This window comes from Giraffa tippelskirchi, chromosome 1, assembly GCF_054371585.1.
Source record: "Giraffa tippelskirchi isolate mGirTip1 chromosome 1, T2T-mGirTip1v1.2.pri, whole genome shotgun sequence".
NCBI classification, from domain to species: domain Eukaryota; kingdom Metazoa; phylum Chordata; class Mammalia; order Artiodactyla; family Giraffidae; genus Giraffa; species Giraffa tippelskirchi.
Window position 1 is genome coordinate 103,898,934 of NC_137275.1, and position 16,139 is coordinate 103,915,072.

At 45.4% G+C, this 16,139-nt stretch overlaps 1 protein-coding gene and 1 long non-coding RNA gene across 4 annotated transcripts in view; one reads left to right on the forward strand and one right to left on the reverse strand.

The window, feature by feature from the left end:
• LOC145505696 (uncharacterized) overlaps positions 1–16,139 on the reverse strand; it is a 123,657-nt gene that overhangs the window by 55,024 nt on the left and 52,494 nt on the right. Inside the window, exon 1 of one of the 2 annotated variants that reach the window (XR_014053216.1) lies at positions 9,328–9,713. This is a non-coding gene — a long non-coding RNA (uncharacterized LOC145505696). Of the gene's footprint in view, positions 1–9,327; positions 11,071–16,139 lie in introns of those variants that run through there. The other variant, XR_014053215.1, reaches the window with a different exon arrangement.
• On the forward strand, positions 9,816–15,549 carry LOC145504892 (nuclear pore-associated protein 1-like). 2 transcript variants are annotated; one of them, XM_081486228.1, is made up of 2 exons: positions 9,816–11,184; positions 13,453–15,549. In XM_081486228.1, exons 1-2 carry the CDS (start codon positions 9,913–9,915, stop codon positions 13,474–13,476), a joined length of 1,296 nt encoding a protein of 431 aa, XP_081342354.1. In that variant the 5' UTR covers positions 9,816–9,912; the 3' UTR covers positions 13,477–15,549. The 2 variants fall into 2 exon arrangements, with proteins under 2 accessions (XP_081342354.1, XP_081342348.1); XM_081486222.1 differs by lacking the exon at positions 13,453–15,549 and adding an exon at positions 11,747–11,965.

Below are 16,139 nucleotides of genomic sequence, written 5' to 3' on the forward strand. Positions count from 1 at the left end.
TGAAATGACCCCATAACTGAACCCCAGAAATTACTAGTCCATAACTGAACTAGTAATACACAGGATGACAGAAACAGAAGACACCAACTCTCACTCTCAAGGGAGAGAACAGAATTAGTTAAGACAAACAGGCCCACTTAATTCTTTTCAAGCTTCCTATATAAGTCACGTGATCACCCTAGGGTGGAATAAGAAAAGAAGCAGGGCTGAAATTACCCTAAGATCTCTCTTGACAGGATTGAAACATAAAGATGGGAAAAGACCATTCCCTCACTCCCCACCACCACCACCCCCAGCATTAAAAAATAATAACCTACATTTACAATGTAAAACAAATCAGAAACTACTTTAGTTTTGATTTACTCTTAGTATTACTAATAGCTAATCAGGAGCCTCATGCAGAAACATCCTGATTAGTTGCTAATAAAACTCTTTAGAGGCAGAGCCCTCCATATGCCTCAAAGGGAAGATGTAGACCTCTTATGCATTAGGATTTTCTCACCAAAAAGTCACACAATGTCTTTACTATTCCAGCCAAGTATAACCTAGCCCTACCCTCATTCCTGCTTTACTTGGATTAGCAATAAATATATAGATGGAAATAAAGAAGAGATATCGGGTAGAAATACATTAAATGGTGGGTAAAACATTATAAGTGGAGTCAAGTACCACCACCATTCACTACAGTAAAAGTGAACATTCAGCACCAACAGTAATATTTTTTCCTGTTATGTCTGGAAAATGATAATAAGTCATAGGTACCTACCTTTTTAAGTTTATTCAAATCTCATTTTTATATTAACTACTGCATAACAAGTAACATGCTAAAGCTGCATCAATAGATGAAGAAAAGGTAGTCCCTGGCCCCAAGGAATGTTGCCCAGAAGAAGCCCGAGATATGTAAAAAATCCAACTACAATACAGTGTAGCAAGTGCAACAATCAGGTATGCAAAAGTGTAATGGGAGCAAAAAGGAAAGTGTGATCACAACACTAAACAGAAGACAGCACAAAAGAGATAATATGTAAACTGAGTTTTGACAAATGAAGTGGGTTTTCCAGGTGCCCAATAGGGAGGAGAGAATTCTTGGAGGAGGGAAAAGCATAATTCAAGATAGTGAATTGTTCATATAATCCTAGAAGAAAAGCAGGGAACAACAGAAGAAATACTTGGATACAGGCATCATGAATATTTGTATGTTTCATTTTGGCAAAACCACTGTAATGGAAATTTTGAAGATCAGCTCTAGAGGGGATAAACAGAACTAGTAATTACTGCAGAAAACACTAGAACCAATTTCTACTATAATCTACCAAAAAGAAGCAAAACTATTTCAACGACAACACAGTATCACAGAAAGGGCTTGTTGTTGTTTGTTTTTTTTTTAGTGTATTAGGTGTCACTTAAAATTTTGACTCCATACTGCACTTGCTTTGGGATCTTGAATAACACTCATAACTTAAGCTAGTCTCACTATAGTGAGTGTACGTGATTACGTACATCTGTACCTGCACCGCAATCTTAATGCAAACTCAAGTTCAGGTCCAAGCCTAGGTTCTCTGTGACTCCTCCTCTGGTTAATTCAAAAGCTATCTCTCTCTTCCTCATTTGGCTTCTCTATGGAAATATCATAAGAACGGCTATGACTTCTTGGTGTCTTTTGTTGTCTGTTTTTTAAATTGAAGTATAGTTGATTTACAACGCCATGTTAGTTTCAGGTGTACAGTTCAGTGATTAATTTATCTATACGTCCTTTATCAGATTCTTTTCCATTAATAAGTTATTACAAAATATCGAGGATAGCTCCCTGTGCTATACAATAGATGCTTACAGGTTATCTGTTCTATGCCTTCTTTGAATTACTGTAGCGCTTGTTGTCTGTATCATTTACATGTTTCAATCACGTTATGACTGAAAACAAAAAATTTGTATTTGCCCACACCCTGGCCCTTACTTTAAAAATGTATTCATTTATTTCATATTCATTGGCTACATTCTAGACACCGTGTTAGTTGGTGGTTCCAGATGTTAGTAAAATATAGACATTCCTGATCAGAAGGTCACGGTCTTTGTGGGAAAACAAACAAAAATAAACAATCTGTGTCTTAAACAGACTTCCCAAAGAGAACACACCTAGTTGGTACAGTAAATACATGTATCACAGATAAATGTATCAATAGTTATTTGGTGTTAATAACTTCAAATAACTGCTTTTCTATTTTGAAGAAATGATGGCTATATTTCACCAGGAGCTCAGTACCCCTCTGAGACTAAGGGCTTCACTTCCATCCTGACTCACCACATTGCTTTCTTATATGAAAATATACAAGTCTGTACGTACTCGCTATTAAAAGGATTATCTGGCGTGAATTTCTGACAGCATGAAGAAAAACTCAAGAGGTTCAGAATTTTAGTTCTGAGATGCATCCAGAAGTTCAGATGCCTTAACTCAACTTGCTTGACTGGAAAATGGAGCTGTAAATCTCACAAGATCAGATGATCTTTTAAGAATTTCAAAACTTCCTGCTATTAATTAGAAATCTTAGAAGAATAGCTTCTTTTAAAATACACTGACAATATGCTTTACAGCTTAATATCCGGCAGCCTATGTTCAGTTAAGTGAGCTTCGGGAAAGAAGGAAACGTGTGGTTTAGCTGCATTTACTTTGGAGCCTCTCTGGTCAAAACATCTACCTCTGTGCTCAGCCATCTTATCATTTTTTTTTTTTTTTAATAAATTTATTTATTTTAGTTGGGGGCTAATTACTTTACAATATTGTAGTGGTTTTTGCCATACATTGACATGAATCAGCCATGGGTTTACATGTGTTCCCCATCCTGGACCCCCCTCCCTCCTCCCTCCCCATCCCATCCCTCTGGGTCATCCCATTGCCCCAGCCCTGAGCATTTGTCTCATGAATCGAACCTGGAATGGTGTTCTGTTTCACATATGATAATATACATGTTTCAATGCTATTGTCCCAGAACATCCCACCCTCATCTTCTCCCTCAGAGTCCATAAGACTGTTCTATGCATCTGTGTCTCTTATTCTGTCTCGCATATAGGGTTATCATTACCATCTTTCAAATTCCATATATATATACGTATTAGTATACTGCATTGGTGTTTTTCTTTCTGGCTTACATTACTCTGTATAATGGGCTCCAGTTTCATCCATCTCAATAGAACTGATTCAAATGTATTCTTTTTTAATGGCTGAGTAATATTCCATTGTGTATATGTACCACAGCTTCCTTATCCATTCGTCTGCTGATGGACATCTAGGTTGCTTCCATGTCCTGGCTATTGTAAACAGTGCTGCGATGAACATTGGGGCACACGTGTCTCTTTTAAAACGGAGGCAACTCTAAAAACATAGTTACATAGATGGTGCACAGCTTCATGTGTCATTGTCTTCATTTGTTTCAGAATACCAATAACATCGAAGCTATTACTGCAAAGAGTGGGATGTTATTTGGTGTCATCTAGTGCAACTCTCTGAAAGAGATGGGAATACCAGACCATCTGACCTGTCTCTTGAGAAACCTGTATGCAGGTCAGGAAGCAACAGTTAGAACTGGACATGGAACAGACTCGTTCCAAATAGGAAAAGGAGTCTGTCAAGGCTGTACATTGTCACACTGCTTATTTAACTTATATGCAGAGTACATCATGAGAAATGCTGGGCTGGAAGAAACACAAGCTGGAATGAAGATTGCCAGGAGAAATATCAATAACCTCAGATATGTAGATGACACCACCCTTATGGCAGAAAGTGAAGAAGAACTAAGGAGCCTCTTGATGAAAGTGAAAGAGGAGAGTGAAAAAGTTGGCTTAAAGCTCAACGTTCAGAAAACTAAGATCATGGCATCTGGTCCCATCACTTCATGGGAAGTAGATGGGAAAACAGTGGAAACAGTGTCAGACTTTATTTTTGGGGGGCTCCAAAATCACTCCAGATGGTGATTGCTGCCATGAAATTAAAAGATGCTTACTCCTTGGAAGGAAAGTTATGACCAACCTAGACAGCATATTGAAAAGCAGAGACATTACTCTGCCAACAAAGGTCCGTCTAGTCAAGGCTATGGTCCAGTGGTCATGTATGGATGTGAGAGTTGGACGGTGAAGAAAGCTGAGCGCCAAAGAATTGATGCTTTTGAACTGTGGTGGTGGAGAAGACTCTTGAGAGTCCCTTGGACTGCAAGGAGATCCAACCAGTCCATCCTAAAGGAGATCAGTCCTGGGTGTTCATTGGAAGGACTGATGTTGAAGCTGTAACTCCAATACTTTGGCCACCTCATGCGAGGAGCTGACTCACTGGAAAAGACCCTGATGCTGGGAAGGATTGGGGGCAGGAGGAGAAGGGGACGACAGAGGATGAGATGGTTGGATGGCATCACCGACTCGATGGACATGAGTTTGGGTAAACTCCGGGAGCTGGTGATGGACAGGGAGGCCTGGCGTGCTGCGATTCATGGGGTCTCAAAGAGTCGGACACGACTGAGAAACTGAACTGAACTGAATAGTGAAACTCTGGAAATAAAGAAAAGGAAAGGGGTCTAGAATAACTACAATTTTCCTGAGAACACAATTATTTTATGGTAAATCTGGGACAAGAATCCTGATCTCTTTGATCCCACTCCATCCTTCTATCACTGGGATCTGAACAATCCAGAGAAATAAATGTGCTGTGTTCTATGTAACTGGTGCAGGACTTGGCAAGATGGGAGTTGTAACACTATGTATGAAGAGTTATCTGGAAATTCTTAAAACTAAGTAAGATACATCTCAGGTATATAGAACACTATGTTTTATGAAGATAATTCTGTGGAATGAACAGAACTGGTAACTGAAGTGTGCGTGCTGTGCTGCAGTTTCAAGTAGGTAGGGTGAATTCTCGTTTTCTGGTACCTTGAAGATTCCACTCCAATATACACATTAAAATGAAATTAACATTTGAACTGTGTTAGTGCTAAGTCTCTTCAGTACTGTCTGACTCTTTGTGACCCTATGGACTGTAGCCGGCCAAGCTCCTCTGTCCATGGGATTTTCCAGGCAAGAATACTGGAACGGGTTTCTATTTGCTTCTCCAGGGGATCTTCCCAACCCAGGGATTGAAACCAGGTCTCCTGCACTGCAAGCAGATTCTTTACCATCTGAGCTACCAGAGAAGCCTTAGTAGCTCAGATTTGAACTGGGTCATATTTAATTCTGCAGGGTCCTTTAAGTCAGAAAAATATTCCATGTATCATTTAAGTTGTGATTTATTTTTTGTCTTGATCTTTAATTTCTAAAAGTCTTTCCAAACAGAAAATAGAGGTTAGAAATGGTATGTGGGAGGCTTTCAAGAAGAAATAAGCTCATTTCATTCAGCATGAAAATTAATATCCCAACAAACTCTTCATTGCTAAAAGTGTCCAAAGCTGCTAGCTTCATCTTGTAGCTAAGGCATCTGAAAGAATCATGCTAAAAGACTCCTAATCACTCAAATGTCCCATATCTGACTCAGTAAGTATCAGTATACATTGCGGGTATTTTTCTGAGTGACAGAGAACAATATCCTGGCTGAATATCCCTCTGCCATGACACAGAGATGATGGTCTCAAACTATTTTGAAGGTGTTGGAATCCACGTTATCCATTACTAATATTAACGGAGGACAAAACTTAATATTCTCTTTGCTTTGTATTTGTTAAATCACTTCTTGCCTTCATTAAAATGGATGGCCCATAATTGAGTTTGTAGTATGTGTATCGTTGGAAGCTGAACACATGTGTGTTGGTTTTATTAATGTCACAGATTTCTAGGGAGGGTATACTCAAAAACTAAGTCTAGTTTCACAGCTGCAAATAAATTATGATATAATTTTGAACAAATTAAGCTCATCATAAAGGAAAGATACTGATACTTACAATAACCCTGTCCTTGAGGGGCTCTTGTAAAGCACTAAATAAAGTAATACAGGCATGCACACATTCATAGATTTTCAGTGATATCTGTGCACACTTCAAAAGAACTCTACACAATACATTATAAAAATCTTGATACTGTGTCCCTAGTTCGCAGCTCGCTCATTAAAACTATCTAAATTAACAAGACCTTATCTATTGGGATAGCTATCAGAGTATTCCAAATTCTACTTCTTGTAGTACCCTGCCCCAACCATTTGCCTTCCTCTTTTCATTAGCCCTCAATCCAGAAGCCCTGGAGATTTGTTCATTAATTTATGTACGTATTTAGTTATGTGGCCAATTTCTTAATCCCTTATCAAATTTCAGGCACCATTCTTCAGTATGTTTTATAGGTTGATGACACAGCAGTGATCAACATAGATGAATATACCCTCTCTCCAACTGAGGGGGTAGACAAAAATAAACAAGCAAATATAAAACTATAAGTATAAACATGTAAATAAAAATTAAATAGATGCATAGAATAACTAGAATATCAGGTAAGTGCTAGAGAAAAAACAGAAAGCATTGTAGGGAGATGGAGATGGCTGATAGAAGGCACCTGCCACTTGAAATTAAGTAATAAATGAAGGCTTTATGAGGAAGATAATAATTATGAAGGAATTTAAGGTGGTTGTGGAAGGGAGCGAGGTGCATATCTGGGGAATGAATATTACCAGCAGAGGGAACAGTCAGATGGAAAGAGAAGGAGGCAAAAATATGCCTAGGGTATTCAAGGAACAGAAAGGATGTCAGTGTGTGGGAAATAGAGTGAGCAAAGTAGAGAGGAGAAGGAACAAGTCAGGGAGGAAACAGAGGCCCAGATTTCTAGGCCTGTGGAGACTTTGCTTTCTGCTTGGAGTAAGTCACTGAAGAGATCTGAGCAATAGGATCTGATTTATGTTTTAACAGGATCTCTCTGAATGCCCTGTTGATTAGAGACTGCAAGAGAGTAAGGACAAGCTCCGGAAGACCAAGAGTTGACTCAGAGACATGATTTACTCAAAAACGCACCTCTTAGTCAGTGACAATGTAGAGCAGGGACTGGCAAATAATTGCTCACAAATCATTGTGAGCTCAGCTTGTGTTTTTATGACCGGTGAGCTAATACTGAGCCTCACATTTTGAAAGGCTGCTGAAGAAAGAAGAGGAGAAGAAGCTACAGCAACTGTATATGGCCCACCAAATCTAAGACACATATTTAAAAATCCAGAAAATGTTTTCCGACACCTGATGGAAAGCATCTGGCGGGTAGTAGGTCCACAACAAAATTGGGAGGAGGAATACATGAGTGAATTAGGTGCTGAAAATATTGTAAAGTGACAAGTATCAGGAAACATTTACAGCTTCACCTTCAGAAATTATGTTTTCATTGAACTGTTGAAAAATACAATCTAACTTTCAAAACAGCAAATCAGAAGGCATCTTCTCACATAAGCAAGGTCAAGTAAAATTGAAGTAGCAATAAATCAATAACAAAAAACATTTTTATGGACTTTTAAACTTTAGAAAGTGTTTGTATGTTCATTATCTAACGTAATCCTCAAATAAATTCCATGAAATAGTTATTATTTTCCCATTAGAAATTACCACATACTAAGTCCTTAGTGATTGCCCAAGAAAAGCTGAAATCTTGAGTGTTACACCTATTAATGTCAAGGTTTTTTTTTTTTTTTCCCCCTATGGGAATGCTGGATGCTAAAATTGACAGGGATTTTCAGCTCAAGATGGCAGACTAGGGCACATATTTACTTTCTGTTCCTTCTGAAACCATATTTAAATAAAAGTGTAGAAATACCAAATTAATAAGCTAATAAAAGCCAAGAGGTTGTGGAAGTCATCAACTACAGAAAGATTTCAACATATTTCTAGAAGGCAAAAAATGAAACAGAGTGATGAATAAAATAATTAAGGAAAGATTGTCCTACGAGGGGTCTGCACAAAGCCAGTCAGCTTTTGGTGAGTTCTGGTTATGGTAAAGGGCAAGGAAAGAAGAGGAGCTGAAAAACAAGGAAATTAAAGTTATTTTAGGGAAAAAAAGTTACTTTAATGAGCTCCAGAGATCACTCAGCCTGCTGCCATATTAATACATGGATTACAATGGATTGTTGGTAAGCAAAACAAGAAAACAAAGAAGAAACAAAAATCAAGAGATTGTTCCTTACTGAACTCGTCTCAAACAAGATCAAGGAATTATGGTTAAATGCCACGGCTGTAAATCATTTCTGCTCCTAGAGAGGTCAGATAGGGCTCATGATATTTCTCGCTTTTTTCAGACATAATTTAGGTCTGAGAAAAACTTATTGTGCCCTCCAATCTCAAATCTTATTGGGGATGGAAGTCCAAATTTGCTTTGACATACTATAAAAAGAATCTCAAGGGCAGAGGGCAAAACTTATTTATAATATATGAATTATGTCATGTTATTTTAAAGAGATTTTAAACTAAAATATATAAATAAAATTTCACTGATCAATACAGTTCTGGGTTCTGAAACCTCTACATGTCACATGCCTGATGTGTAACACACAATGTGTTACAGGAGAAACACAGGAGAAAGAAAACACTCCAATGAAGTAAGCCAAAGAAACAAGATTCAAACTCGATAAAGCCATGTTAGACTAGGATTTTCCAGTTCTTTCCTATTATTTTGAAGCTTCTACCTTGTGAATAATAACATGTTTCCCTTGTCCTAGACACCCAAGAGTGCTTCTTCTCTCCTGGGCATAAGAATCTCGAGAATTATATATGGTAGTAAAGAGTGGACCAAGCTGACATGCTCACAGTGACCAAATTGTACCTGACTATTTTAAACTGACACAGTGATCCACTATGAAGCTACAATAAATGATGTATTTACTTTCTAGACATGAAAGGCAACTGCCTTACTGAAAATAACTCCAGGAAGGCCAGAGAAATTGGCTTCTAATTCATACGGGATAATTCACTGGTAAATTTCTTTCAGGAAAGCCCACGATTTATTTAGACTATAATCTTTACATATCTGGATCCTTCAAACTAGACCAAAGGGAAAACCTCCGCTGGTGCTATGCTGACAACTGGTGGTCCCTAACCTGCATCTTCTGAGATCAGAACCCAGTGCGGTAGGTGATCAATTCATGAATTGAGCAAAAGAAAACCTTCTACAGGGTAGAATATAGGCTCATTATAGGTATGACACTTAGGGCTAAGTGCCATAAGGAGTACAAGAAAAGAACAGTAACACATGAAGCATGTATGACAAGGAGGCACCACAGTCCAGAGCAGGCTTGGTTCAAATCCTGGCTAAGCCATTACCATCTGCACACCCTGAAGAACAGTATAAGGTTTAACTGTTGTACCAAATTTCTAAAAAGAAGTGAAGAAAGAGCCTTACCTGCCAAGAAGGGACGTTGTGGGGTGCAGCATCTGGCCAGGTGAGGTCTCTGCATTCTCTGCCGGCTGGTGATGATGGCAGAGGAACAGCAGTGGAGAAAGTGGTCCTGGCTCCAGGCCTCGCAGAGAAGCTGGGGAGGTCCCCCATAGGTGCTGGACCACCCCTCCACAGGGTGGGTGGCTCCTGCACTCAGCTTTGCACAGGCCTCTGAGACCCAGGCAGGGAGGGGCTGGCCAATACACATGCAGGCACCAAAGGGGCTGCATGATGAGATGCTAGACAGGATGAGCTCTGGAGGAGGAAGCCCCCACAGTCCTGAACAGTCTCTGCGTGGTGGCGCCTCTGGTGCCAAACACCTGCACCCACAGTGGGAAGTCTCAGCTGCTAGAGAGTCCGGGAGGGGCCCCGCCCTTTGCCCCGGAGTTTGCCCTCTGTGATGCGTATACCATGGACATGTCACAAACGCCAGGCTGAGGAATCGTTTCTCCAGTGCGTGTTTGACCGCGATAGGAGTCAGAAGCTAGGGAGACGCTCTCCCAGTTTCACACTCTATTCTCGGGGCGTTTGGCGCACAATCTGTCCTATATGGGCAATTTACTGTGTAAATTTGTTTCCGCGCTCCACCGCCGGCACCCGCTGGGCCATCGCTCACTGGTTTTGCCCTCTCGGGTTGCCATCACATCTGGCCGGGGCCACCCCGCTGCTCCAGCTCCTGCTTTACACCCCGCTGCTCCAGCTCCTGCTTTACACCCGGGTCGTAGGCTGCTCAACCAGGATCGAGTGCCTTTATCATCCAGCTTTTACATCGCGCCGAAAAGGCACTACCCCATCCAGCAGGCTGGGTACTCCCGTGTGGGCGTCCTACCCCTGGTGAACTTGAAGGACTCGCCGAAGAAGCAGCCCGTCTTGTCCACTCGTAATTCCATGATGTTCAGACCTTCGAGAACTGTCAGAATTCCTCCACCGGGGCGCAAAATTATTCTCCTGCGTTCACTACCTGAGCTACCTGCTTGGGTCGTTGAGGCTGGGAAGCTGGTACCAACCAGTCACCTCCTACTTTCTTGCGCAAAAGAGAGTGAGGCGAAGGTCCAAGAAGAACACAGGGAAGGCACGACAAAGGAGGAAGGTCACACAGAGGCCGAAGGAGAGGACAATGGAAAGATAAGTCCATACCGCAACGGGGATATGACAATGACATCTAGGCCCCAGGAGACCAGCGGGGTCCTCGCGTCCTTCCAATGCAGTCCTGAGCCTCCAAATCTCCTTCCGGTGCACCCAGAAGGCAACTTTAGTGAGAAAGCCCAGGTGTCTCGGATGAACTTTTCCTCCGAAAGCCCCGCCATCTGCTCAGACGGCACTGCTGGAGATGGCCAGCCTCCCTTGCAGCCTGGCCCCCTGGCCACGGTGCTCTCTGCCTCAAGTCCGTGCTGCAACCTGCTGCCCGACAGGCCAATAGAAGAAGTGCTGGGTGAAGACCACCGACCCAGCTCCCCTGACTCACTGATGTCTGGGAAGGTGCTGCAGCGCGAACAACCTTCAGACACCCCACGGAGAAGCTCTTCTTCCCTGGGATTTGCCAGCAGTAGGCACCACCGCAAGCGGAAGATGCCCCCGCTGCTTTTTCTGCCACTGCCGCCACTGCTGCCACCACTGCCACCACCGCTGCCTCTGCCGTGGGGTCGCAGTGACCTTCCCCCACCTCCGAAGCTTCCAGGCATGACTCTTGCCAGAAACTGGGGCACCCTGAAACGAAGCATGGAGCGACATCGGAACAAAGTCCTGAAGGATACAAGGAAGGCCATGCGACGCCGCAGTGCCCCTCCGCCTGCCCCAGGGACCGCAGGCTCCCTGGTTCCGGTCAGTCACATTTTAGAGGTCCCTCCTACTACCACTGACTTGGCCGACCTGTCCTCCAGATTCCCCAATCTGGCTGGCCTTCCACCTTACCTGACACCTTGTATGGATCAGGAGGCAAGACACACAGACCGTGTTTACTCTCATTCTGCTATTTCTGCAGATTCTCGTCTTCCTCCAATTTTCAATCCCATTGTGGGAATAACGCTTAAGGAGGATGGAGGCCCTCAGTGTTCAGTCAGAGCAACACCACCTTTTATTTCTGACCTCTCCACACCTCTGAGCACCCCAACCCTCTCCTCCCAGCCACCCTCCTACAAAAATGAAACCCCAACACCCATGTGTGTAGATTCTCCCCCTCCCTTATACTTACTCACCCCTCTTCCAGACCCTCCCATCGCTCCCCCTGTTCTAACTGACCAGCCCATCACTTCTACTTCAGTCCCTTTTACCACCACAGTCATGGCATCTGCAAGTGTGACCTCCCCATCTCCTTCAAATCCGGGCATCACTGACATGGACACTACTCCCCCTGATCAAGCTGTCATTTTTCTGTCTCCCCCAGGTATTTGGGTGGAGCAGACACACATTGCACAGAGACCAGACACCACCATCCCATTTGTGCCGATGGTCCCCTGCCGCGCTTCAATTTTTAACTATCCCTTTGACTCCCAAACCAACCCTCGGCCCACATTTGTGACCACAGATAAGCAGCAAAAAGCCTCTGTATTCCCCAGACCCCCAACTGGGGCTCCGGCTGCCGTCTTCCCCGGGCCCCAACTTGGGGATCCTGCTGCCGTCTTCCCCAGGCTCCCATTTGGGGATCAGGCTCCCGTCTTCCCGGTGCCCCCATTTGGGGATCAGACTGCCGTCTTCTCCGGGCCCCAACCTGGGAATGCGGCTGCCGTCTTCCCCGGGCCCCAACCTGGGGATCCTGCTGCCGTCTTCCCCGGGCCCCCACCTGGAGATGCAGCTGCCATCTTTCCCCGGCCCCCACCTGGGGCTCCAGCTGCCGTCTTCCCCGGGCTCCCATTTGGGGATCAGACTGCCGTCTTACCCAGGCCCCCATTTGGGGATCTGGCTCCCGTCTTCCCGGTGCCCCCATTTGGGGATCAGACTGCCGTCTTCCCCGGGCCCCTACCTGGGGATCCTGCTGCCATCTTCCCCGGGCCCCCACCTGGGGATGCGGCTGCCGTCTTTCCCCGGCCCCCACCTGGGGATCCCGCTGCCATCTTCCCCAGCCCATTTGGGGCTCCGGCTGCCGTCTTCCCCGGGCCCCCACCTGGAGATGCAGCTGCCATCTTTCCCCGGCCCCCACCTGGGGCTCCAGCTGCCGTCTTCCCCGGGCTCCCATTTGGGGATCAGGCTCCCGTCTTCCCGGGGCCCCCATTTGGAGATCAGGCTCCCGTCTTCCCGGTGCCCCCATCTGGGGCTCCGGCTGCCGTCTTCCCCGGGCCCCCACCTGGGGATGCGGCTGCCGTCTTTCCCCGGCCCCCACCTGGGGATCTCGCTGCCATCTTCCCCAGCCCATCTGGGGCTCCGGCTGCCGTCTTCCCCGGGCCCCCACCTGGGGATGCGGCTGCCGTCTTTCCCCGGCCCCCACCTGGGGATCCCGCTGCCATCTTCCCCAGCCCATCTGGGGCCCCGGCTGCCGTCTTCCCCGGGCCCCCACCTGGGGATGCGGCTGCCGTCTTTCCCCGGCCCCCACCTGGGGATCCCGCTGCCATCTTCCCCAGCCCATCTGGGGATCCCGCTGCCGTCTTCCCCGGGCCCCCACCTGGCGCTCAGGCTGCCGTCTTCCCCAGCCCCCGATCTGGGGCTCCAGCTGCTGCCTCTCTTGGCCCCTCCATCTAAGGCTCTGGCTGCTGTCTTGCCCAGCCCCCCATCTAGGTCCCCGGCTAATGTCTCCTTTGGTCCCCCATCTACGGCCTTGGGTCCTGTGTTCCCCAGCCCCACTATCTAGGGCTCCAGCCGGTGTCTTCCCCATCCCTCCATCTACGGTTCCGGCCGCTGTCTCCCCTGGCCCCCCATCTACAGCTTTGGGTCTTGTCTTCCTTGGCCCCCTCTCTAGGGCTTTGGCTGTTTCCCTCAGTCCCCAAATATGGCTTTGGGTCCTGCCTCTCCCAACCCCCATCTATGGTTTCAGTTCCTGTTTTTCCCAGTCCCCCACCTATGGCTTTGGCAGTTATCCATGCTCCAGCAGATGGCATCTGTACAAACGTTAAACCAGTCTTTGACATCGATGCTATGGATACAACACCTCTTTCTCAGATTTATTTTTCAGTCTACCTCTGACTCCAAGGAGAACCACTACCCATATCACATGCTATTGTTGGTTCTGAGAACACAGCACCCAGTGGTGGCAATGCCTGGACCCAAGCTTCAACTTATTTACCTGTGGAGTTGGTCAACAGAGGTACCCACGTTTTCAAGCTTCACTTGGACCCAGAACTCACCATTCAGCCCACATCTGGGGCCAACAATAGGGAGAAGCCTGACAAGTTTATTCCACTGGGAAACCCATTAGTCCTAGCACGAGATAAAAAGCTAACCTCTTCTGCAGTCCAGCCACCCAGAGGAAACATAATGGATTCAGGTTTGCCAGATCCCCTGTCTGCCACAACCATCATCAACATGCAGCCGGCCTTTGTCTACAACTCAAGTATTTTCCCCAGGGATGTATCTGCTATTTTGGAGTGTATACCACAGTGCCTGGTACTGGAGACAGTAGCTTGCTGTCTGCTAGTACCACATCAGGCCCACTGTTGATGGGATCTGCAGTCTCTATGGCTGGTGGGAATTTGGGGGTTGGTGTGAATGCCCTAGGCCTCACTTATTCAGATGCATCTGGCCCAACTAACTTTTGGACAGAACTGTGTGGGGCACCCAGCACCACTTGTGCTCCTACTGTGGGCCAGATTACCTGCGGGTCATCTCATTGCAGCATGGCTGCTGCAGTAGGAAGGGCAAGCCACCATCCCAGCATCCAGGCACATATCTGGTTCCAACTTGAATCCAAATGCCTGGGGTCTACCTGAGCTGAAACCAGGTGGTAGAGTGATGGCAGGGGACACCAGCATCCTTATGGTTAGAGGTCGGGGTGTTACCACTTCCCATTGCTGCACTCAGGACCCACATGAACGTAGAAAATCTACAGTTACAAATCCCTTCACCATGGAGAAGAAATTTGTGTTAAGGGACAAGTCAATTTCCACTTTCCACCAGGGCAACACTGCATCCATTGGATTTGCAAGTGTGAGACCCACCCCTGGCTTGGAACCCACTAGAAGTTCCACCTTATTTCCAAACACAAGGGGCCTACCTGTCCAAAATCCAAGTGGTGGTGGTACAGGAGGGAACAACATCATTCCCAGGATTGGAGGACCTGGTATCCACACTTCCCATACGTACAACTGGGGCCCACCTGGCCAATACACCATGAGTGGAATAGATGGAAGGAGCAACATCTCATATAGGATGGGAGGCCCCAGTGTCAACACCTGCCATTGGACTCAGAACTCTTATATGCAAAGCACAGAGGGGGCGATGGGGGACAGCACCACACCTGCTATGACTGGGTACACTTCTAGTGTTCCATGCATACAAAGCACCCGGGCCTCCCCAGCCCAAACCCAGGAAGTATGATGGGGGATAGCACCATATATATTTAGAGAGGAACTTCTATGCTCAGAACACCTGGGACCCCAACTCAGGGCACCCCTCTGACTTTGGAGGAGCACAGTGTTGTGTTTAGCGGCTCCTGGTCAGGGAAGCTGCATCTGTGCTCTAGGTCTGGTACTTTCATCACCTGCCCAGGATTTCATTGGAGCATCAGCAAACTCCTTTCTTCTGTGAAGAAACTCAACAGATAAAGAGCAGATCTTGTTCTGCAGATTCTGTGCAACGATGAACGGGCTTTGCTGGAAAACGACTCTGCCCATTTAAGTGAAACTGTTAACCTGCTTTCTACAACGAGCCAAACGACCACACACTCAGGGGTGTGCAGGAGTATGTGTGTGTTGTATGTGCATGGGTGAGGAATGTGGGTGTGTGTGTGTTGCAAGGTTAGAAGCAGATGAGCCCAGCTCAGAACTAGATACCAGACTTGAGAAGTTCCATTTGGAGGATGAAAAATAACTTGCATGTATCATCAACTGTGCCATCCCTGGTTTGACTGTAAACTTGGCCGACCCAAACTTCTGGCTATTTTCCCTACACTTGGAACTGGCAGGGTGCCCACAGCAGTCTTTAGCTGCTTCTTCTCCCCCTATCCATTTGCCTCAATGGGCCCTTATCTTTCCTAGCTTTATGTACAAATATGTATATATGTAATTTATATATAAATAAAAACTTATTCTTGTTAATCTACTACTGTTTATGTGTCTTTACTCGTTGATATTGATGTGTTGAGGCAGACTTGAGGTTGCAAAATTTTCTGGGTCCCAATGACTGGGATGAGGAGCTGGGCACACATTATGACCATGTGTGCTGACTCCTGAAATCTGTTTTGAGTGTAAGGAGTGACAATCCAGGAAGAACTAAGGTCCAGAGGAGGGAGAGACAGGGTGACTTATCCTTACTTCTCTCTGTCTCTCTCTCTCTCTCCCCCCACACCACTCTAACCACACTAGAGTCCAGATAATCCCTGATGTGTGAGGAGGAAACACACTTTATGATTTTAGTTTTTGAAAATGTTTAAACGTCTCTTTTGTGCATCTTTTTTTTTATCCAGTTGAGACTTAGGCCAGTCATCTTGGTATATTCCCACTTCACCCAGAGAGGATGGATTTTGTATCCAGGTTCATGTGTCTGGAAAACAAAGGAAGAGTCCATGCCTGCTCTGTAATTGTTGAAAATTTAAGTTTACTTCAAGTTTATCATACTGCTTAAAGTATCAGAAAAGTTCTCTTTAATAACTGGCTTGGCTCTGAGATAGGCTGCTAAAATACCAAACATAA